This window comes from Rattus norvegicus, chromosome 19 (genome assembly GCF_021556685.1).
Source record: "Rattus norvegicus strain SHRSP/BbbUtx chromosome 19, alternate assembly SHRSP_T2T, whole genome shotgun sequence".
NCBI classification, from domain to species: domain Eukaryota; kingdom Metazoa; phylum Chordata; class Mammalia; order Rodentia; family Muridae; genus Rattus; species Rattus norvegicus.
The window spans coordinates 67,501-90,861 of NC_141552.1; the positions used below are offsets into that span (position 1 = coordinate 67,501).

Sequence of the window (23,361 nt, forward strand, 5' to 3'; positions counted from 1 at the left end):
TGTTTTCTTAGATGTAGTTATCATCCTTGGGATGGAGTTTTGCTTCTAGTATTTTTTGTATGGCTGGATTTGTGTATACATATTGTTGAAATTTGGATTTGTCTTGAAATATGTTGTTTTTTCTATCTGTGATGATTGGGAGTTTCACTGGGGATGGATAGTTGTCAAGGCTGGCATCAGTGATATTTAGAGGTTGCAGGGTATCTGTCCAAGCCCTTCTAGTTTTTAGAGTCTCCCTTGAGAAGCTGTGTATAATTCTGATAGTAAGCAACACAAAGCCTGTTCCATGTCCTGTTTGTTCACAGTTTGGGCATGGTCCTAGTAGTGGATAAGGCATTGGGTCAGTTATGCACAGTCATAGTGTACCCCAATCCAGGTGGAGTCCTTTGTCATTATGCCCACATATTGGAGACCTTGAAGGGGTCACTGATAGGATTTGGGAGTCCCTGTCATGGTGAGTTTAAGCATCTTAAATGCCATTCTCAGCAGCTTCTCTGACAGGTTTGAGGGATACCACCTACCAAGCATATCTGAGTTAAACAACCTTTGTCTGTTTTTAGTTATCTGCTCTAAACTTTACCTGTATGTTAAAACAAAGAACCTTTAGTAAAGATATAGAGCATAACCATAAGTTTTGGAAGACAAAAACGAAATTCTAACAAGTGAAAACAATGTGATGCCTTCAAAACGCCAAGTGGGTTACTATTGCGTTACAATGTTTGGCTGTCAGGGTCACCAAGCGAGGTACATTGTTTTTGTTTTTTTGTTTTTCCAACCCATAACAGAGATGGCTGCCAGCCATGTGACTGCCCTTAAATCAGTAATGAAGTTATGACTCCTCCTTCTTTATCCTGTAGTCAAGATGGCAACCAGCCATGTGTTGTTTATACCATTCCTCCTGCCAGCCTGGGTGTAGTTGAGCAGGTGCAGTAGGAGATTTAAAAGAACCAAGTTGCTCCTTCACTGCCACTGTTGGCACTGTTGGTAGCTGCATGGATGGGAGGGAAGTGGGATTAGGGAGTGTGGGGCTAGGCAGCACCTGGGGCCACATGTGCTCAGCCACTGTCTCAGGGTTTCTATCCCTGCACAAACATCATGACCAAGAAGCAAGTTGGGGAGGAAAGGGTTTATTCAGCGTACACTTCAACATTGCTATTTATCACCAAAGGAAGTTAGGACTGGAATTCAAGCAGGTCAGGAAGCAGGAGCTGATGCAGAGACCATGGAGGGATGTTTCTTTTGGCTTGCTCCCCCTGACTTGCTCAGCTTGCTTTCTTATAGAACCCAAGACCACCCATAATGGGCCCTCCCATCCTTGATCACTAATTGAGAAAATGCCTTACTGCTGGATCTCATGGAGGCATTTCCTCAAGGGAGGCTCCTTTCTCTGTGATAACTCCAGCTTGTGTCAAGTTGACACACAAAACCAGCCAGTACACAAGTACACACCATTCAATGCAACCATACTAAAGATTCCCAAGTCCCAGTGGAGGTGGGATATGCAGCAATTGGCACCCCACATATGTCTAAATGTGTTGAAATATGATACAGTCATCTCAGAAGACACTTTGGCACAATATTTCTGGGAATGCGTTCTTTACTTCTTCAGTGTGGGTCCTGGGAATCAAACTCAGGTCATCAAGTTTTGTAACAAGTGTCTTTACCCCATCTGGTAAGTCTACATAACCTTTGAAAATTAAACATACACACGGTTCTATATATGTTTTCATCAAAAAATTGAAAGCTGTTGGCCACATAACATATTGCTTAGAAATGCCTGGTGATGCTGTTCTACAATCCTAGTACTCCAGAGGCTGAGGTGGGAGAATGGTGAATGGGACCCCAGCCTGGGCTACATAGTGAGAGCCTTCTCTCAAAAAACATTGCATTTTCCAACCAAAGCAGAGTCTTTACATGGAAGTGACTCAGATATGCAGCTGCTGAGAGGACAAAAGGAACCAAAGATTATACACCTCTGCAAGGACTAAAGGAAGAATTGCTTGACCTTGTCTTAAGGACGTTCTGCTGGCAGCTAAATACCAGTGGTTCCTCTTATAGGACAGGAACTGATACGGTGTTCCCTAGCCATCTCCAGGACCACAACAGAAGCAGAGCTTGAGGGCATGGAGGGATTGATTCTTGGAATGGATGAAAACTATGGGCTCAGCCACTCTGCCAGGTCTTATCACTCCCTTCATCTGTGCCCTAGTGTCCAAGAGAGGCAATGTAGGAGCCTTCACTCTCATCCAAAGGTGCTGGAAATGAAAAGGGATTTCGTCTTTGGAAAACTGGTTCCCCAAGGGAGGCAAATGGACCAGAGGTAGAGGGATGAGAAATTAAAAAAATCAATAGGACATCAGGACACACCCTCTCAATGACATCAATGCCTTAGGGGAAACAAAAGGTATGGTTTGGCACTATTGTAAATGACATAATATACAAGAGACCTTGAGTTGCTGGAGTTGAAGTTTTAGGGCAACAGTAACTTAAGAATGAAAATTAATCCCATGGACTGTCAAGAAGAGTCAGGACGTTACTGGAGAAATTCTATAAAACAAAAAGACACTCATGTACATGGTGAAGCCATCAGTCAGGGTTCCAGGGACAGGAGTGTCTTCTGCTAGACGCGTCAGCACATTCATACTTCTTCCATCTCACACCCACAACATACACAATAGCAAAGGATCTTTACAGATGTTATAGGTTCATGCAAGTATGAGTGTTGTAGTATTTACAAACACCATGGAAATAAGAGAAAATGTATTAATAGAGGAATGCCACCAAGGCCTCTGGTCAACCCCACCCTTGGCCTTGCTTGAGGTATTTATGAACACGTCAAGTTCAGTTTCTTATGAAAGTGGACAATTACTTCTTGGGAAGGAAACATGATATTTCCTCTGTAGGAGCAATCTGCATAGAGGTTTTCAGGGGCTGGCATGCTTAGTGCCTACTGTCAGAGAGGTCTGGGAGCTAAGCTCTAAAAGCCTGTGAGGCTCAAATTCACTTGCAGAAACTTAATTTCTAATGTGTCAATACCAAGAGTTGGGACCCTTACAGGGTGCTGAGTGTTAGAGTTTGCACATCCTACCTAGAGAGGACATGAGTGTAACCTTTGGATCAAACAGCTAGTGCTTGTCTCACAGCAGATCTGCTGGCAAACTGACCTTATATTCTTCAGTCTACAGAACTTCACATACATTTCTGCTGCTTACAAATCATACAGCTTATGAACATACTTTTGTTTATGCTATGCTGTCAAAACTGGTATGAAACTCCTGGGTTCAAGCAATCTTTCCTTTCAGTTTCTGAGTAGCTGGGGCCACAGATTCCTATCACAAGACTGGGAGCAGTTTGTGATCTGACTACAGAAGCAGCTTGAACTTAGGAAAACAATAGAACTTTAGATAATCGGGCCACTTATAAATATGTGGAAGCAATGGGATTTGCCAAGAGAAGGGTGTGGGGTTTTAATATAACCTACCCCATATAGTCAATATTCCCTCAAGTTTCTGGGGTCTTGGAGAAGAAAAGAAAATGGAGAGAAAATAAGTGGGGAGGGAAGAGTTGAATAGAGTCTAGTACCAGAGGAGTATGAAAAAAGATGCGAGTACTTTGGCACTTACACACCCACACTTACATGAGAGTCATCTTGGAGTAGGCCTAATAAAAAGTTTGCCTACCATTTTCAGTAAGGAATGACATGTAGAGTGTTGGTCATCTATGTTGGCAAAATAGACAACTATAGAGCTTAGAAATGGTTATGTGAATGTTGGAATTAACACAGCTTTCTAAATGGGTTGTGAGAACCTCTGGCTAACCTTGACTTTACTGAAGTTCACATACTTTTCCTGGGCACTATACATCTTTGATTGTATCATGAACTCCTTTTAGCTCTAGAATCTTCTGGGGAAGAGTCTTGGTCCAGAACTGCAGCCTTCTGGCCTTCAGGGCATGGCCCACAGAAGGGTGGATATCCAGCTGCAGGTACTGATCATCCTGGTTTGACACTGGCCAGTAGGGTAGACCTTTGCTGTTGGGATTCCTATGGATATGCCAAACAGTAGAGAAAAGTGAAGGTCACTTTAATATAAGGCCTGACCTCCCGATGTGAGACAGGGCAGTGAATTAAGAAGATGAGGGGCCTGATGGTGCAGACATTCTGATTTTGAAATGCAAGTCTGATCCACTAGTTTCTACTCCATGTGGGATAAGGTCACTTGGCCTGTTTTGTTTCTCCTTCTCAGAGGCAAGATCTAAAGAACAGTACCACAGTACTGTGACCCACCCACAGGTCACTGTGAAATGACCAGTTACCAGCACCTACAAAGTATCTGTTTCAGTATGCTTTGGGTACAGAGGACTCTAACACAAGATAAAGGATCCATGAATGCTAATGAGATCACCAATCACAAATGGATCCCTACATGAAGACCTAACCTTTAGGAGGTTGAGTAAAGATCATCCTCTCACCCATATCGTGCAAAGTTGGCCCAGTACTTCATCATCATCTTGCTCAGCAGCTTCTCTTCCTCAGTGAGGTCAACTGCAGAGAGAAGACAAGGGTCCAGATCCCAGCCACTTAATGCAGCTGCCAAAGTCGTGCTTCATATTCACCATGCCAGCTGTACCCTAAAACCAAACTCTAGGCTTCATTCCCTCCCTCCTTTATAACCCAGCATCAAAGACCCATCTAGTCCCCTGAGCAAATTCCCCCAGGCTCATGCCTGATCCAATGAATCCTGATTTTCTCTAACACAAGCTAAACTAAGAAAGATCCAGACTCAGTGTAGGTTTTGACCTGTGAGATGGTACACACTTGATCCTGTTTGTTTCAGAGTCTTGGACTCCGAAATTGAACTCAAGGCTCAGACATCCTTCAGGGACAAATTTGGTTCTCCATCCTGCTCATGGAAAATAAGAAAGACTCACATTTGGTGCCCCAGAAGAAGGATCCAAAGATAAGGAAAAGCTCATCACCATGGTCAGCTTTTACATGCCGTGGCCTGAAATTCTTGAGAAATCTGGATCCATGTTGGAATTCATAGAAGTAGACAGGAGCATGGGAACCTGAGGGCAAGGATACATGATCCCATAAGTGCAGCTTACCTCATAGAGTCCTGACCCACTTTTGGCAACAAGATAACTTGGTCTCAAGTTATCTGGACTCAAAACAGTTGAGTGTGGTGCCCCATCCTTGAGCACTGGCTGTGGGAAAAGCCCACTGTTAAAGAATGACTCTGCCCTCCCTGGGGGATCAAGTCACAGATACCACTCAGCTCTTTCTTCATCTGTACCCAGATAAGATGTCACCATCTTATACTCGATATAAGGATTTATTAGATAAAGACTCTTAGGGTCTGGAACCAGAGATTTGATCTAGACATAGGTCAAGTCTGGACCCTACAGAGCTTGCCTGGGACCCACCGCTCTGAGCTTCTACCCTCAACCTTGTTACAGATATACTCACGCTGAAAACGTGCTACTTGGAGTGCAGGGATTATGATTGTGAAGTCTCCTATCATCTCTCTGAACTGCATTTGGAGGGTCCGGGGGTCCTTAGTGTCTCCTATGTATTCTTCAATTAGCAGGGCACCACACTCAGGAGGCAGCATCTACAACATTGTGATGAGAAAAAAATGAGGTTGGGTGGGCAACATCCTTAGGGTAGGAAAATGCCAATGAGGTCTGTTACAGGGGGAAAGCTCTGAGTGACTTCAGCCAGCCAACCTTCTCTAACCCCCACTTTTAGGTATGCTGTCTGAGCAGTATATTGAGAGGTCCTCTCAATGGGGGCAGGTCTCAAAGATTCTCACCATCTGTGCCATTGTGATCTTCAGAATAGCCTGCAAGTTCCTTCTGGTTATTTTCTTTATTGTCTGAGAAAATTCAAAGACCTGGGTATGGAGAATGTTTCGAGTTTGAAATAGCTTAGATGTGGATCAATGAATCTCTGAGTTCCCATTGCCCACCATATGAGCCCTCAGACACATAGGAGATTAGATCTGGATCTTACTGTAGGGAGAATCCAGCCAAACTCATCATTGTTGACACCAATAATGCTGGGGACAGGGTGAAAGTCAGCAGAGGCCAGCAACTCCTTGGGATGTCTGGGTAGGAATTTCCCATCCACTACAACAGGCATAATCCTGAAGGCCTGAGGGCACATTCAAGGTCAGTATTGAAGATCTATCACACACACACACACACACACACACACACACACGCACGCACGCACGCACGCACGCACGCACGCACGCACGCACGCGCGCGCACACACACACACACACACACACACACACACAGAGAGAGAGAGAGAGAGAGAGAGAGAGAGAGAGAGAGAGAGAGAGAGAGAGAGAATTGGGTGTTATCCATTATTTCCCCATTTCCCCATTGTCTCAGCAGGGTCATTCCCACCACACCTCTCCTCTCTCATCCCTGAAAAGACTCTACATTTAGACCCTGCTTACAGGACTCTATGAGGCAAGTTGCACCTTTCATTTTGCACCGAGGATTAAAAGGATGTCAAGCCAGGCACATAAAATAATTTGTCTAGAGTACCGAAGGACTTCCAGCCACACACCCTATTGCCTACCATCTTTCCAGACACACAATTCTGCCAACCTTGTTAATAGCCAGAATTTCTGCTTCACTCTTGCCTCGAAGGCAGTGCACCAGAGCTTCTGAGTTTGAAGTTTCACAATCAGATAGATTTGCCACCGTCTGTAATGGGAGTTGGCATGAGAGAGGAGTACCTTTTTAGTCCCAAGTTGGTGCTGTCCCTAAATATATCATCTTATTGTGTGCTATGTACAGTAGAGTGTGAAATTGTTCCCATTTTCCTGTTGCTCAGAGTTGACAGCTGAGAAATGGATCATTCTGTGTGTGTGCGTGCGTAGTTTTGGTGTGTGTGTATATGTTCTTGTGTAACAGTGGGCCTTATGTGCCACATTTTGCCTCTGAAAGTCAGAGGACAACCTGGATATCATTTGCCATCTTCCTCCTTATTTGAAACAGGTTCTCTTGCTGATGCCCACAGAAATGTAGTTGACCTTTAACCTTTAGAGCACCTCTGCCTCTGAGAATTGCTTTACCACCAAAACACTGGGACTGCAAATAAGTACCACCATGTCCGGCCTTATGTGGTTTCTGGGGACTTAACCTCCAGTCTGCACACTGGCACAGCAGGCTCTCTCATCTACTGAATCATCTCCCAAACCTATGCATACTGTTTATGGCCAATAATTAAAGCTGCTGGGAGGAGCTTTGTAAGCCACATAATGTATTCGGCATGTATAAAGTAGAGGGAAGTAGAGCCTCATCCTTGAACCTCTTAGAAATCATTGGAAAGAAACTATTTCCCATGGTCCTCGTTTCCCCATTGAACATAGTACTGGAGTACCAGAGGCTGAGGGCAATGGCAAAATGTCAGGGCTAGGGTGATGGAGCACTTACTGTGAAGACTGTCTCAGAGGAGTTAGATATAAAGAGAGGCAGCAGAGCCACCCCACTTTCCATGATGGCTCGATGGAAGAGTCCTTGGGACATGGGGGACACAACATGGAAAGACACACTTGTGCCACCTGCTGACTGGCCAAAAAGTGTGACAGAGTCAGGGTTGCCTCCAAAGTTGGCAATGTTCTGCTGGACCCAGCGTAGGGAAGCCGTTTGGTCTAAGAATCCCCAGTTGCCTCTGGCGTACTCATCTCCGGTGCTGAGAAATGAAGGAGACAGGGATCAAAAGGCTGTTTAGGTTCTGCTCAGCCCCTGTTTCCCATCCCAGACCTATGCTCACCTGTAAAAGCCCAGGATTCCCAGGCGGTACTGGGTAGCAACCACCACCACATCCTCGGTGGCTGCCAGCCTGGATCCATCATACATGGAAGCCATGCCCATAACCAGTGCACCACCGTGGAGCCATACCATCACCTACAAAAGTCAAGAGATGCCAGAGGCTTCTATACAACACAAGCTTAATTAGAACTGCCTCCTGGATTATCAGCTGCTGTGTATCTCTGTGGATAAATACATACAAAGGACTCCTCAGCATCCTAGACACAGGCCACAGATGAGGAACTATAGTTCCATTAGCATATTTTCAAACCCCATTGTGGCATCAGGACTCTCGTAGCCTGGATTAATGGATATAAGTCCAGAGTAATGTCTCTAGCAATCTCAGACTCCTCAAAGGTGTGGAGAATGGTATCTCCACAAGTATTTTTTTCTGATTATGAATCAAAACGCTTACCAATTTTCATAGGTACAACCAATATTCCAAAGCTAGAAATTTGGCTTATCTCAGTGTTCAGCCCTTGGACACCTGACTGGGTCTCTAGGGCTCAAATTTGTAGTATGTGTCCTTAGTTAATCTATAATCCAACTCCTAGGTCCTATGATGTTCCACATGGAAACAAAACAAAACAAAACAAAAGAAACAAAAACCCAAAACCTTCGACCCACTAAAGGGTAAGGCTTCTCATCAGGGTCTACACTGCTTTACCTCCACCCAGTTGACCATGGCCCAATTCTCACAGGTAAGTTAGAGCTCTCATTGGCATGAGCTGGTACGTAGATGTTGAGATACAGGCAGTCCTCAGACATAGAGAAGTGAGGCATGATCATCTTTATCCTCTTCAGACCCTCTAAATTCACTATATCATCATTTTGTAGACACCTGTTGACAATGACAGATGCTAAATCCCAAGAAATGTTCAGCGATCAAAACCTGTGTGTCCTAGTAATATTAGACAATACACCCATAAGTCTCACCAACAGTAAAGCGTAAACATGAGATGAATAATAACAACATACGCAGACATACAAAAGTAGGTAAGTAGAGAGTATGAGGTCTCAATCTACATGGAATTAGAGGTAAATAAGGAATACTTAGAGTGGGAGGAAAATCTCCCCTAAGAAAGAGTGCCCTCCTATAGGTTATCCAATACTAAATGGCTGGCCGTAACACACACGCACACACTATTAAACAGACTAAGCAGGTTATATTTAGAAATGTGTGTGTGTGTGTGTGTGTGTGTGTGTGTGTGTGTGCACATATATGCATGTAGCAACAATCAACAACAAAAGAGGCCAAGAATTTGAGAGAGCAATAAGGGCTATATGGGAGGGCTTGGAGGGAGGAAAACAAAGGGAGAAATGATGTACTTATAATCTCAAAAATTAAAAGAAAATAGAAAGCAGATTCTTAGGAGTTTCTTCTAGTCACCCTCAACACCTCCTCTTACACAGCATTCCTCTCTACAATCTCCTTCTATCAAGGCAAGGGTTACTGGCTCTGTGGAGGCTGAGAGGCGTACAGATTTCCAGGGAGGTTTCTGGTTGAGTGGAAACAGACCTTCATGAGATTGGAACTTTGGGACTTCTTGGATTCTCTATGGAAATGATTAACTGCGGGTAGTGCTGTTCACCCCCTTCCTCGTACTATTTATTTAGAATCACCTGGGAAGAGAGTCTCCAGGATGAATTGTCTAATATCAGGTTGACCTGTGGGGATTACCTTGCTTACATAAATCAAAGTAAAAATACTTGTTTATTGTGGGTGTCACCATTCCCTAGCAAGGGACTTCTTAACTGAGTGAGTAGCAAAAGTGTGCTGAGTATTAGCAAGCAATCATGCATTCTTTGCTCTTTCTTCCCAATTACAAATGTGATTTAACCAGCTTTCCCTACTGGGGACTCTCCTAAAGAACCTCCCCCCTATGATGGTTGCAACCAGGAACCGTGACCTGTGGTGAATCCTTCCTTCCCTAAGTTGCTTTTGTCAGGGTATTTTTATGACAGCAACAGGAAATGAAAGTAAGGCTCCTGGATATTTGGGTGCTGTGTCCACAATGGTACTGTAAGAATGAATGGACAATACTGTACCATAGGGAATAAGAAATCCTTTATCCCATGTCCAGGCTCTCAGGGAATCTCGTTTTCCTATATGTTTTCCATGGAAGCTTTCATGCATGACTCTTAGACAATGACACTTAACCTTCTGGGTTGTCGCAGTGACTCTGTAGGATACTTATCACTGCTGCTCTCCTGAGGGACTTGTAGTGCATACACCAGACTCAGGGCTCTTCTTGCTTAATATAAACACACTGATCAGAGAGTTCACTTGGCACAATCTGATTCTGGGACGAATTTGGATGTTCCTCACTGTAGTACCAGGAGTTAACTCCCTATACATACCAAGCTCTATCCTGGGAGTCTGACACAGTTGTTACATGCTAATCCTTAGCACATGCAAAAGAAAAATGCATGGGAGATATCCCTCATCACAGGCAGAGAACTGCTCTGTAGCTAAGAGGGAGGAGACACGTTAGCATGGCTTAGATCTTGAAGCATATTTCATCCCAGTACCAGAAACCTTCTGGGCCCAGAACTTACCTGGCCGGCTCTGAGGTTCCATCTCTCACACCACTCCATGGCTCAGGAGCCTCAGGAGGTGCAAAGCGCAGTGGTCCTACGGGTGGCTTGGCAAAGGGAATTCCCAGGAAGCTGTGAACACCGGATTTGGTGCCTTTCAAGTGGACGAGCTTGCCTTGGACCAGGCCTGTATGTGTGTTTCTGATGGGGTTGGCCTCTGATGAGTCATGACCTGTTAAAGAGATACCATCTGAGTTAGTTTTCTGTAATCAGTTGCCACCAGTTTGTGGGAGTTCCATTTCATTGTCACCAGAGCTCACAGGAAGGGAACTCAGGGTCCCCCGATTCAGCTGTGGCATATGAGTATAACGGCTTCCTTATCCCTCAGGCCCAGGAGCCTTTCCTTGTACCCCTCTGAAGGGTGTCACAGCATTGCTCTGGCCAAAGAGGTCATACACTCAGTAATTTGGCAGCACGAAGTTATTACTGTTACGATTACCCAAAGTTAAGAACAGTCACAGCCACGCACAGATGTGGGAAATGCCCCTTCTGCTCTTCTCCTGACCTTCAGGTCCAGCTCCTTGGAGCCCTTCACACTGGGCTGGCTCCTCAGTTTCTCTTAGACATCTCTGACCCTCGGTGTGCTATGGCACCCACTCTGTGAATTTTAGTGGGCGCATTGTGTGGCTCACATTCCCCATGCTTTCAACTGCCATCTGGATGAGCTCCTCCCTCCCTGGTGCCTTCTTCCCACAATCTCAGCTTCCAAGTGACCCGGGCAGCTCTGACCCTGCTTCCCACCACCCCACATATGGAGTCTCACCCTTCACATGGAGGAGGAGAATCAGGAGTCCACAGGCCACAGCATCCAGGCATCCAGGGAGTCTGTGCAGCAGCATGATCAGCTCCCAGACCTGAGTCTGTTCTTCTACAGACTGACAGTGTTCCAATAACCGAAAGCAGAATATATAGGCCTTGCCCAGACAGGACCAAAGGGAATGTAGGTGGGAGAGCATGTGGGGCGGGGCAAAGTTTTTTCTTCCTGACAACTAAAGGCAGAAATGACAGGAGCCAATGACCAACTTTAGGAAAAACACACATCTGAAGTTTCTGCTCTTTGGCCTCATGAGGAGGCACAGGTGGCTTCTGCACTCCTGCGGTTCTTCTGGGATACTAGGAACCCTGTCTCCAAACCTAGATTCACAATGACTGCTGTTCTTGTGCTCACTGGCAGAGGTCAGTGCTGGTGCAGAGGTCAGGGAACCAAACGCTGTAACAGGAGAAAACAGGAGGGTTTCTCTGAGTAGGCAAATACGGAAGATGCCATAGACAGAGAGAAGCCCAATGGCGGGAGCCCAGAATGTGACCATTACAGCGATCTTAGGACCTCTATGGGCTGCTCCCAGAAATACTGGCTATTTCATTGAAATACTGGAATTTTGGCATTACTTAGTCACATTCACTCCATCTTTTACTGTGTCTCCTATGTTGGCTAACTCCACACAGATCAACACACAGGCCTTTATCCACTTGGGAAACACTTTTTAAACTGTTTTTCTTACTGTTTGTTTATTCTTTCAATTATTTACTTTGTGTGAGTGTGTGTGTGTGTGTGTGTGTGTGTGTGTGTGTGTGTGTGTGTGTGTGTTGGTGCGTGGGTACTCACATGTCACGACATGCATGTAAAAGTCACAAGATAAGTTCTGGGAGTCAGTTCTCTCATTCTGCAAATGTAGATGTGGGAGATCAAACTCAGAACTTCAGGCTTTGTTGGAAATCTCTCTACCCACGTAGGTGCCTGGCTACCCATCACCCCCACTTGATGACATTTCATGGGTGTGTTGATGGCTCCAACAGTTTCAGACTCATAGAGAACACTGGTGAGATGAATCAATGATTACAGGATGAGGAGTTCACACCTAGCTCTGTGTGACTTCCCAGGGGAAGCAGTGTGTTGAACCATGTCAGACAGCCTTGAGTACCCCCTGAGAACTGACCTTGGCTCTAACTTTCTGGACCCTAACAGTTTAGGGACTCATAGTGGGCATGGCAGGACTTCCTCCTTTGGTTCTTTTCTGGCTTCTGTGACATGAAACAGTCATGGCTTCTACTTCCTCCTCCAATCTACAAGGTCTGCTTTTATTCAATATTATCCTTATAATGCATTCTTGTGAAATCTGTGGTTCCAGCCTTCCTGCCAGGTGCTTCCCCTTCTTCAGTTCCATAAGCAAATGAAATGCTGGGCCGTGGGGCCTGATAAATCTCCAGTGTCTCTAAGTTTGAGGAACCAGCTTCTTTATTCTTCCCTGGACATCCTGGTACTTCTTAATCCCAGACTATTTTAACTCAGCTTAGAAAAATCCATGTACACTGCCTCTTACAGTACCACCACTCGGAGGCCCAGTGTTAATAATGGCTAAGACCATAGTAAAAATCTGGGATAAAGATGGCATTGGGGGAGGGAGACAGAATTGAGAAGGGAGCAAGAAATAGAGAAGGGAAAGAGGGAGGGAGGAAAGGAGGGAGGGAAGAAGGGAAGGAGGGAGGGAGGGAGGGAGAGAGAGAAAGAGAGGGAGAGAGAGAGAGAGAGAGAGAGAGAGAGAGAACCAGAGGCTCAAAATTCATCTTAACACTGATGTATTATCCATACCCATTCAATTGAATCAGATGTAATAACCATTGGGCCAAGTGTCGTCTAGGATTGGGAGCTACTGACCCCCTCATACATGTCTGGAGGAGACACAAAATGATATAGTTACTATAGAAAACAGTTTGACAGTTACTTTAGAAGTTAAATACTCCTATCCTATCTACTCCAAAGTCTTTAGCCAAAAGAAAAGTACACACACACACACACACACACACACACACACACACAGAGAGAGAGAGAGAGAGAGAGAGAGAGAGAGAGAGAGAGAGAGAGAGAGAGAGAGAGAGAGAAAGTTCATAAGAGCTTGATTAAAAGTAGTCAAAATCAGGTCACCTAGATGTGCATCAACTAAGGAGTAGATAAAATGTGTTGTGTGCATGTGTGGACTGACACTGGAATCTTAAAGACACTGTACTTAGTAAGAGGACCAGTCACAAAGGATTCCTATTCCATGATAGGGCCTCCAGGGCTCTGATGTTTATTTTATATACAACTGCCAAATTATAGCATCAGTAAGTTTTTGCCCTGGAGCAGAGACCAGACAATGATTTATGTAGAGGAGCCCAAGAGAACTCTTCCCAATGAAAGAAGGGGTCTTATACTTAAGTATACTTAAGGACTTGGTTGCCCAAGTCCTATTTTTAGGCAAAATGCGTTCATCTATGCTGGCAAGTGTGCAAATTTGATTGCATTGAAATCATTAGACAACAAAGCTTTAAAAAAATAGTATAGCTACTGAAATTCTAAAGGACATTTTGTGAAGTGTCTGTCCACAGAAATGGAGACCTCACAGATGCGTGTGTGCAGCAGGAGCTCGATAACGTCCCGAGTCCCAGTACAAATATCAGCCTCAGTTCTCCTGCAATCAAAGGAAGGGCTCTTGTCTTCTCAGCTACTGAGCCAAGGCTAAAAGATGTTTTCAATTCCTTTCTGTTCTCTGGTGTTTGGAGCGAGGAATATGCAAATCATCACTTTGACGATGGTGTTCTGTGGTTGGTCTTCAACAAAGTGGATTGAAGAAGGAGGACTTTTCCAACCTAGGAAAACTGTACCCTAGTGGGGCAAGGTGGGCACAGTTAGAGATATAAGGCAGTCTTAGGGTCTAGAGAATGAAGGAACCAACCTCTTTATGACAGAAGAAAATGCTTTGGAAGAGCCCAGGGGCTAATAGAATACATTTTGTCACCTTTGCAAATTGGCATAAAGTATGAGAGCTTAGGGACAACGATAAGGTAAGAATGAAAATGAATCATGGGAGATGAAATAGTTGACATTCCAGGAGGACCTAGGTGGTTTCTCAGGGCGGATGTGCCCCTCCACATGTGGACATGCTCAGATGTCAAACAGGCATCTCTTTTGTGGGACATTTCTGGACCTTCTGATACCGCACCCCACTTCTAGGACACACCCCACAGACACATATTTCCCAGATTTCCTAAGCATGCAAATGTAAATTTCATAGCATTTCCTGTCTGTGTTAATAAGAACCAACTTTGCACACAGACACAGATAGAGACACAGACTTACAGACCTATAGGTGGACACACACATCCACACCCACACACACACACACACACACACACACACACACACACACACACACACACATTTCAGCTTTGAGGGACTAATGAGGATGTTCAGGCCCACTTATCTTTTCACCACTTGGGAAAGACAGATATGAGTGAGTTAATTATTGAATGCCAATGATAGATATCATCTAAGTTGCATCATACGTTGAAACCTAATCTACAGTGTAGTACAATTAAGAGTTGGAGCTGTTAGGAAGTTATCATATCATGAGAACCACTGTTTTCTCTTTGATGAATGTTGGGTAAAATCTTTAGTCCAAAGAGCTATCCTTGTTAAACAGCAAGTCTACTGACATTTTAACTCTAGACTTCTTTGTCTCTAAAACTGAACATACTTCATTTGTTTATAAGCTACATACCCTGTGACATACACACATATACATATATGTTATACATGTATTGTCATATGACATACATACTCATTTACATATGTAATATATATTACTGAGCTGCAGTGCCCATGTTTCAAAGAGGTTATTTTTGAAATACTAAGGTTGTACAATCCTCCTGTCTCTGACTTCCATGTAGTTGGGACAAAAGCATCAGCCACAGCACCTACTGTGCAGTTTACGAGGATTTTATTGTAAGCACTGTATTACACAGGGATCCCTAGATTAACAAAACTTATGGAGTATGCATATGCTATAGAAGGGGATTTACGAGAATGGCTTTGTCTTTAAGGGGCTGGGCACTCTAACAATGGCCACGTGTATCCTGGAGACCTTAAGGAACCCAGTCTCTGCTCAGTTTACAAATCTCAGGGCTTTAACAGTTCCAATCTGGTACTGAAGGCCTGGAAGATTCCTGGAGAGTTGCTCGTCTTCATCTCATATTGATGGCTGAAGGCAGTAGCAACAGCAGAGATGGACACACTGAAACAGGCTTTTCCTTATATCTCTTTATATCTAGGACACAGCCAAAAGGTGCCATATACAATGGGGGAGGTTCTCCTTCCCTCTGAAATTTTCCTGGAAGTGTCCTCTGAGACCCACCCAGAGGTGAGTTTCTTAGTTGATCTTATCAAATTGATATTCAAGATTAAACATCACATCAGCTTACAGTTAGTGAAAGATGAGAGTGATACAATTTACTGGCCAGTGTAAGAAAACTTGGACACACTGAGAGGTGGGCGTGGAAATTATACACACACCCACTATGAGATCACCAACCTCCAAAGTAGCTGCTTCATTTGAGAAGTTCTAGACCTTAGAGAAGAGGAGAAAAGTACAGGAGGAAGATGAAGTGAAGGGGAGAGGAAGATCACAGATTTAGTGGTAGAGAAAATCTGGCATCTACTGGGGCTCTTGTCTCTTCAGAGCGTTTGGGCACTGCGGGCTGATCCCCTTTGTGCTCAGTACAAAATCTGACATATCTTGCTCTAGTTGCATGTAGCTGTCCTCAGCCACCTTCAGCTGCAGGATGTTCTAGGGCAGGGTCTTAGTACAGAACTCCGACCAGCAGACTTTCAGAATATGACCCACAGCTGGTTGGATATCCAACTGTATGCATTGTGCATTGTGGCCAAACAAGGACCAACGGGGTAGCCTTTGGGAATTCCTGTAACTGTAGACTTCTAGTAGAGTGAGGCACAGGGCATTTTGAATTCTACTGAGTCAAAGACTCATTTCCTGATTTGGGTCAAGATAGTGGATAGAGCATGCTTAGGGGATAGAGGCTCAGAGGTGCAAGTGTCCTGATGTAAGGAGGACATTAGTGTCTGCTCTGTGTGTGGCAGAATCATGTGAGCTGTTTGTCCTTTCTTTTAAGGGTATGTTTGTATAGACAAAAAACATTCCTGCTAGGCAGTGGGGAGATAATCAGTGATTATAAATAAAATTGTATCACTCTCATATTTTACTAACTGTAAGCTGAAGTGATGTTTAATTTAGGTTGCCAATTTGATAAGATCAACTAAGAAACTCACCTCTGGGTGGGGCTCAGAGGACACTTCCAGGAAAATTTCAGAGGGAAGGAGAACCTCTTCCATTATATATGGCACCTTTTGACTGTGTCCTAGATATAAAAAGATATAAGGAAAATCAATGTTTCAATGAATCTCCCACAAGAGATTCCTGCCTGGGTGGGCTCTGGCATTGTAAAGGAGGCTCCTATTAGTGAAGAATCCATTCATGTTGATGAGGTCACCACAGATAAGGGGACCCCTGGATAGGAATCCTCTGTCTAGAGAGGCTGAGGGGTGTCCACTTATATATGTCATATAAACTTGTTCCAGTAGAGCCTCCTGCTCAACAGCTCCTCCTCAGAGAGGTCAATTGCAGACAATTGGCATATCTTGCTCTAGTTGCATGTGACCCACATTTGATCCAATCCTTCAGACAATCTTGGTCCTGACCCAGCATGCAGCTGCCAGTTCATATTCCATACGTACCATACCTCCTTAGCTTGACCCTGGGCCCTGCATATGTCTACCTCACACCTGCCAGGATCCAGGCTTACCCCTTCCCTACTCTGCCCTTACTGGTCCTAGCCTCCAATGGAAGCTCTCCTAGGCTCATTACTACACAGAAAGCCTTCCTTACCTCTGTCATAGAGTAGTAGTCTGAGGAAAAAGTCATGACTTTCAGAAAACTTTCTTGGAATAGTGATACAACCTGTTATCTCAGGCCTCTAGACAGAAGGGACACATGGCCTTGGGTTTCAGACCGTGCTAGGTTGTGTAGGACCACCATTCCAACACTGTGATACCCTTCCTCGAAAACAGAACAAAACAAAACAAAACAAAAACAAAAACAAACCAGGCCCCATAAACAAACATGTGGATTAATGAATGACATAAGACACCCCTATTCATGGTACTGTGGTCAGTTGGAAAGGGAAACAGGAGGAGGAAACACAGAACTTGAATTCTAATCCCACAGCAGTGTTTTTAGCTGTAAAATGGCCCACATTTGATCCAATCCTTCTTTAAGACACCTGAAAAGTAGGGGCAGTCATCCCTTAGTTACCCAGCTGTTGGGGAATGAGAAAGACTCATCACCACACAATAGGACAATCTGATGGGAAAGAGATGCTTATTACGATGGTTGCCCTTCATGTGGGATGGCTTAGAGTCCTTGAGAAAGTTGGGCTGATGCCAGAACTCATAGAAGTAGACTAGGACATGGAGACCTGAGGACAAGGAGACACTATGACATGGTGGCTTGTGACCTGGAGCTGTCTTCTGGGACCTTGCTCCAAGCTGACCACAATGTAGATAGTAGTGTTAAATCATAGCCTTTAACTTCCAGAGAAGACAGAACTAGAGGCTCTAAGGATGAAGACTGAGTTAGCAGGTCAGGACTCTAATTCAATCTCTGCATGCCTCAGTCTTTTCTCTGACATGGTGAAGTCATTTATGGCAATAGCATGGACTAACGTTGACTCTCTCTCATATGAGGTCTGACTCCATGGTCAGGGAGGGGACAGGTGGAATGAGCACCAGTCTAGACAGGGAAGGGTTCAGACTCTCACACTAGTGTGGGCTTTTAAGCTGTTTATAAGATGGCTGTAAGAGGCTCTTTAAGAGCCCCAGTTTTCTTAACTGGATAGTTATTTAACAGGGCCCAGTCACTCCTCAAGTACTCATCTGGGTTGCCATCTGGCTCATGAAAAGAAGACTCATTTTTGCTGCTCCCAAAGGAGAATCCAAAGATATCGACAAAGGCGAACTCACCATCATAGTTGGCCTTCACATGACATTGTCTGATGTCTCGGAAGAGTTTGGGGTGGTACAGGAGCTCATGGAAGTAGGCAGGGGCATGGGAACTCTGAGTGTGGACACATGATGACAAAGGGGCCTCTCACATAGAGCTGTCCTGCCTCATCCTTTGTGAAATGATACCTTGGCTTAAGTTGTGAGGAATCACAATTGTTGGAGGGCTGGGGAGTTGGGAGAGAGCATGGACTCCAGGGCTGAAGCAAGAGCCCTGGAAAGGCCTTGGTAAGGCCTTGGTTAATCACAGCTTTAGCTTTCATACCTGAGTAGTTTGGGCAAGCAATAGAGCATCACTACCTCAGATTTCTTATCTGTAACTAGAACAGATTTCACTCTTTCCCATTAGACATGGGATTTACTTAGATGAGAGAGCCCTCAGGGTCCTGATAAAAACATAGAGTCCGGGTGTCACAGGACTCATCCAGCTCTGAGATACCTCTTATGAATCAGGCCTCTTTTTTTCTAGTACTAGAGACTGAGCCCATGATATCCTTCATGGAGTAGAATTTCTAACACTGAGAGTCTCAATCTGACTCTCTTTACAGATGTACTCAAACTACAGATGTGCTGCTTGCAGAGCAGGGGTCATAAACATGAAGTCTGCCATTGTCTCATGGAACTTAACTTGGAGAGCATCGGGGGTCCTTCTATGTACTCGTCCATCAGTAAGCCACTACACTAGCAGGTAACATCTACCCCTGGAGAATCAGGAAGAACATGGTTAGTTGGGTCCAGAGAAGGAGAAAGCAGCCTTGGAAGGGGAGATTGGTTATGGGATGGAACAAGTCCAAGGGAGCCAGGGTAATCCTACCTGGAAAACATATCCTAGGCTTTAGTTTTGAACATTTGTCTCTGAGCAGGATATATGGGAAACCCTGTCTATTGGAGTGGAACTCACAGACTCTCACCATCTGTGCTGCTGTGTACTTCAGATCAGTCTTCAGAGTCCCGCCAGTTCTTTCCTTTATGTTTTGGACAAAATCTAGGGAGGCCAAGAAGAGTCTTCAGTTTGTAGTGGATTGAACCTGGAGTATTGAATCTCTGACCTCCCACTACCTACCAGGTGAATTCTCAAGCTGCAAGAAGTTAAGAAGCACATCTCATCACAGGGGTGGTGCAGTCTTACTCACTGATATTGATACCAAGGATGCTTGGGACAAGATGAAAACCAGCAGAGGCCAACAGCTCCTGGGGTTCATGGGTAGGAAGTCCTCATCCACCATACCAAGGCTGAGAATCAAAATTTGAAAGGCATTCAAAATCACTGTTGAAGGTCAACAAGAACGTATTTCCATCCACACAGATTACTCCACTCTTGCTAATTCATTCCAGTATTAATTAAATTAAATAATAGGATTACACATATAATGATTAATATAATTACACATTTTCTGTTTCCTCCCTCCCTTCTATGCCTCTCATGTATCTTTTCTCAAGTTTATGGCCTCCTCTTTCTTAACTACTACTGTTAGATATACATTTAAATAAACAAAGGTACAAATTCAGTCTGTTGAGTCTGTTTGGAGTGGCCTGCTGTGTAACATAGACTACCTGGCATTTGGAGAGCCTTTTACCTCTTCTACCTTACCCAGAGTGACATGTTTACAGGTTTATGTCACCACACACAACCAAACCTCCCTTTTTTTTTCATCTTTATTAACTTGAGTATTTCTTATTTACATTTCAATTGTTATTCCCCTTCCTGGTTTCCAGGCCAACATTCCCCTAACCCCTCCCCTTCTATATGGGCTTCCCCTCCCCATCCTCCCCCCATTGCCGCCCTCCCCCCAACAATCCCATTCACTGGGGGTTCAGTCTTGGCAGGACCCAGGGCTTCCCCTTCCACTGGTGCTCTTACTAGGATATTCATTGCTACCTATGAGGTCAGAGTCCAGGGTCAGTCCATGTATAGTCTTTAGGTAGTGGCTTAGTCCCTGGAAGCTCTGGTTGGTTGGCATTGTTGTACATATGGGGTCTTGAGCCCCTTCAAGCTCTTCCAGTTCTTTCTCTGATTCCTTCAACGGTGAACCCCATTTTTAATAGGGTTATTTGTCTCCCTGGAGTCTAACTTCATGAGTTCTTTGTATATTTTGGATATAAGGCCTCTATCAGTTGTAGGATTGGTAAAGATCTTTTCCCAATCTATTGGTTGCTGTTTTGTTCTAACAACAGTGTCCTTTGCCTTACAGAAGCTTTGCAGTTTTATGAGATCCCATTTGTCGATTCTTGATCTTAGAGCATAAGCCATTGGTGTTTTGTTCAGGAAACTTTCTCCAGTGCCCATGTGCCAAACTTCCCTTTTAAAGTAATCCTGGGCATCTTGTATGCCACATCAAGGTGGCATGGTATTACACACAATACACACTTAAAAAGAGAAGTTTGATCTGAGCATGGTGACTCAGCTGCCGACTGTGCAATAAGGAAGCCTCTCCAATTCACATGGTATTGAGACTGGAGACTTCTGTGTGCCCTAAGACTAGGAAACTTGCCTAGGACCCTTATCTGGGCATAGGGTGTCACACCCAGAGCACAATGGCAGCATTGCTACCTTCGTTGATATCTAAGGGTTACTATCAGCTACAACCATTGTTATAGCCACAGCCACACAACAAGCAGGGAGATGCCCCAGCAGACCCTCTGTCCTTGTGCTTGATCCTCTGACCTACTGTCCAACACTCCTAAATGCCCACCAACTGGGCTCCTCTTCAGTGTTGAGTATCCTCAGGCACTGCTGGCCCTCTTTGCTCCAGTGGCCACCCTGGAGGCTTTGGTAAAGGTGGTGGGTAGTGTAGGTTACCATAATTCCATCTATCATTTCTGCCTGCATCTCCTTCCTTGGTCCCTTCCCACCTGCTGTCTCAGTCCCTGAATCTCCATCTTTACCTCACAGAATCTTGCTTAACACACAGAGGAAGAAAAGCAGGATTCTTGAAAGGCTTCAGCATTAGGTAGAAAGGAAATTGATGCAGGGGCATGATTGTTTCCCTGGCCTGGGTCTATGCTTCCATGGATTGCAGGATGTTTAACCACAGGAAGCATGAGTTGTCAGCCTAGCCCAGGCATGGTTTGTACCCAAAGGTGTGTGGCTAAGAGCCTGGTGGGGCATGACAAAGTGACTGTTAGAGAAGGATCGCACTGACCAGGAGGAGCTGACAGAAGCCAGTGTTTGTTAGGTTGGAAAAAGCCTTCTCTGCTAGTTTTGTCTTTTTTAGTCTTCCAGGACCTGCATATATGGCCTCTGAAACCATGGTGGGTGTTCGTCACTCTTAACCCAAACCCAGAATCACCCTGGTTACTGTCCAGTCACAGGTGCAGCATGGGTATAATAGAGAGAAAATAGCAGAAATCTGTAATGGTTTATCCATTTTCTCCAATGAGGTGCTTGCTGAAGAGTCATCAGAAGGAGAATGGGATGGACATTTAGCTGTTTTTGTTTTGTTTTTATGTGTATGAAGGCTTTGCTTGCATGTTCATCATGTGCGTGCCTTGTGATCACAGAGGTCAGAAGAGGGTGTTGGAGCCCCAGGAACTGGAAATATGGATGGTTGTTAGCTGCCATGTGGGTGCTGGGAATCAAACTTGGGTCCTCTGCAAGAACAAGAAGTCCTCTTATACACTGAGCCATTTTCTAGGGCCTGACATTGGTTTGTTTGTTTTTTTTTTTTAATTTAGGCATTTAAATAGCTCAGGACTGCTTTGAGTAAGTCCCATGGGTTTTTGAGATGTTGTGTTTCTCTTTATATTTGATTATAGGAATTTTTTAGACTTAAACTTTTTCAATTACACATTCATCATTCAATAGCATGCTATTTAATCTCCACAAGATTGTATGTGTTCTATAGTTTCTCTTGAGGTAGGTTGGGGATTTTATTCTTTTTTAAAAATCTGTTTATTCTTTGTAAATTTTACATCATGTACCCCAATTCTACTCATCTCCCTCCATATCTGTCCTCTACCCTTGGAACATCCATCCTGTAAGAGAACAACAACATCCACAACAAATCTTACTGTGAAAGCTGTGATGTGTCTCAGTGTGTCACATAGAATACCATTTTGTCCAAACAGCTTTACTTGAAAATGTTGATTGCAATGACTCATTGGTCTGATTTGAGGCCCCTACTGGGACTCCTACTGGGTATTTTATTGTTGCCCTCTGTCATGGAGATCCTGTAGCTTTAGTTCTGCAGGACTGGCCCCCTCACATACTCTAGCAGTTTTTAGATGTGGCAGATGTTGGGGAAGGACAATGTAAAGCCATGGATCTTGGGTAATACTACTTGGGTAGTAGCTGAGTTGGTCAGCCTACCATCTCTCCTACATCCAAGCCACTAGGGGCCAGCTCTCCTGTGCTATCCAGCAACAAGCAGGGCCAACTCTCCCAATCAAGTACCGCTAGGACTGGCCAGCTCTTCCATGGTGCCCAGGTGAGGGGCAGAGCCAGTTTAGCTCAGCCTTTGGACATCAACATGGCCCCCTGTAGTAAGCCAGATCACCAGTGTCATTTGGTAACATGGGCTATGGACATTGACACAGAACCCCGTTGAGGCAGGACTATGGACCTAGGCATGGTCCTCAACAGCAGTACATGCCTGGACATCACCATGGCCTTGGATGATAGTGCAGGCTGCCCACATCAGGCTGTTCCTCATCACTGTCATGTCTCCAGTTCTGCCTCTCTTGACAGTGCACAAACCATTCCACTTCATTTTGTCTCCCATCCTTTCACCACATACTTGCTAATTGTTGGGAGTTTTATTCTATTGTGATCAAATAAGATAATTAATTCCATTTAATTCTTTTGTTGAACCTTGCTTATTTAATTCAGTTGTTTCTCTGTTTATTTTTTATGTGACTCATTTTAAGTCCCCATTCCCCATTCATCTCACCTCCTTACTGGTGCCACACTGGTGGTGAGTCCCTATTATGATCAAGTTCACACTCATTTATATATATTTGATAGACATTTAATGGGCTTTGCTGATTCCAACACTGGGACTCTCTATGATAAAGCTGGGGACATAGACCCATAAATAGGAGTT

The 23,361-nt window shown here is 44.5% G+C and overlaps 1 protein-coding gene across 1 annotated transcript; it reads right to left on the bottom strand.

The window, feature by feature from the left end:
• Window positions 1–1,112: 1,112 nt before the first annotated feature.
• Ces2f (carboxylesterase 2F) lies at window positions 1,113–11,356 on the bottom strand. The gene is made up of 12 exons (XM_087595340.1): window positions 11,192–11,356; window positions 10,390–10,600; window positions 8,530–8,671; window positions 7,793–7,926; window positions 7,453–7,711; window positions 6,622–6,720; window positions 6,014–6,154; window positions 5,814–5,894; window positions 5,468–5,612; window positions 4,930–5,067; window positions 4,471–4,543; window positions 1,113–4,042 (listed from the first exon to the last, which is right to left on the bottom strand). The coding sequence occupies exons 1-12, from the start codon at window positions 11,265–11,267 to the stop codon at window positions 3,856–3,858; spliced, it is 1,686 nt and encodes a 561-aa protein (XP_087451466.1). The 5' UTR covers window positions 11,268–11,356; the 3' UTR covers window positions 1,113–3,855.
• Between the last annotated feature and the right edge of the window lie 12,005 nt (window positions 11,357–23,361).

Coding starts and splice junctions, on each gene's coding strand:
- Ces2f (XM_087595340.1), bottom strand. CDS start 11,267: ATGCTGCTGCACAGACTCCCTGGATGCCTGGATGCTGTGGCCTGTGGA. Junction 6,721..7,452: donor CCTCTGAGACAGTCTTCACA/GTAAGTGCTCCA, acceptor CTCCCATTACAG/ACGGTGGCAAATCTATCTGA. Junction 4,544..4,929: donor CTTCTTCTGGGGCACCAAAT/GTGAGTCTTTCT, acceptor TTCTCTCTGCAG/TTGACCTCACTGAGGAAGAG.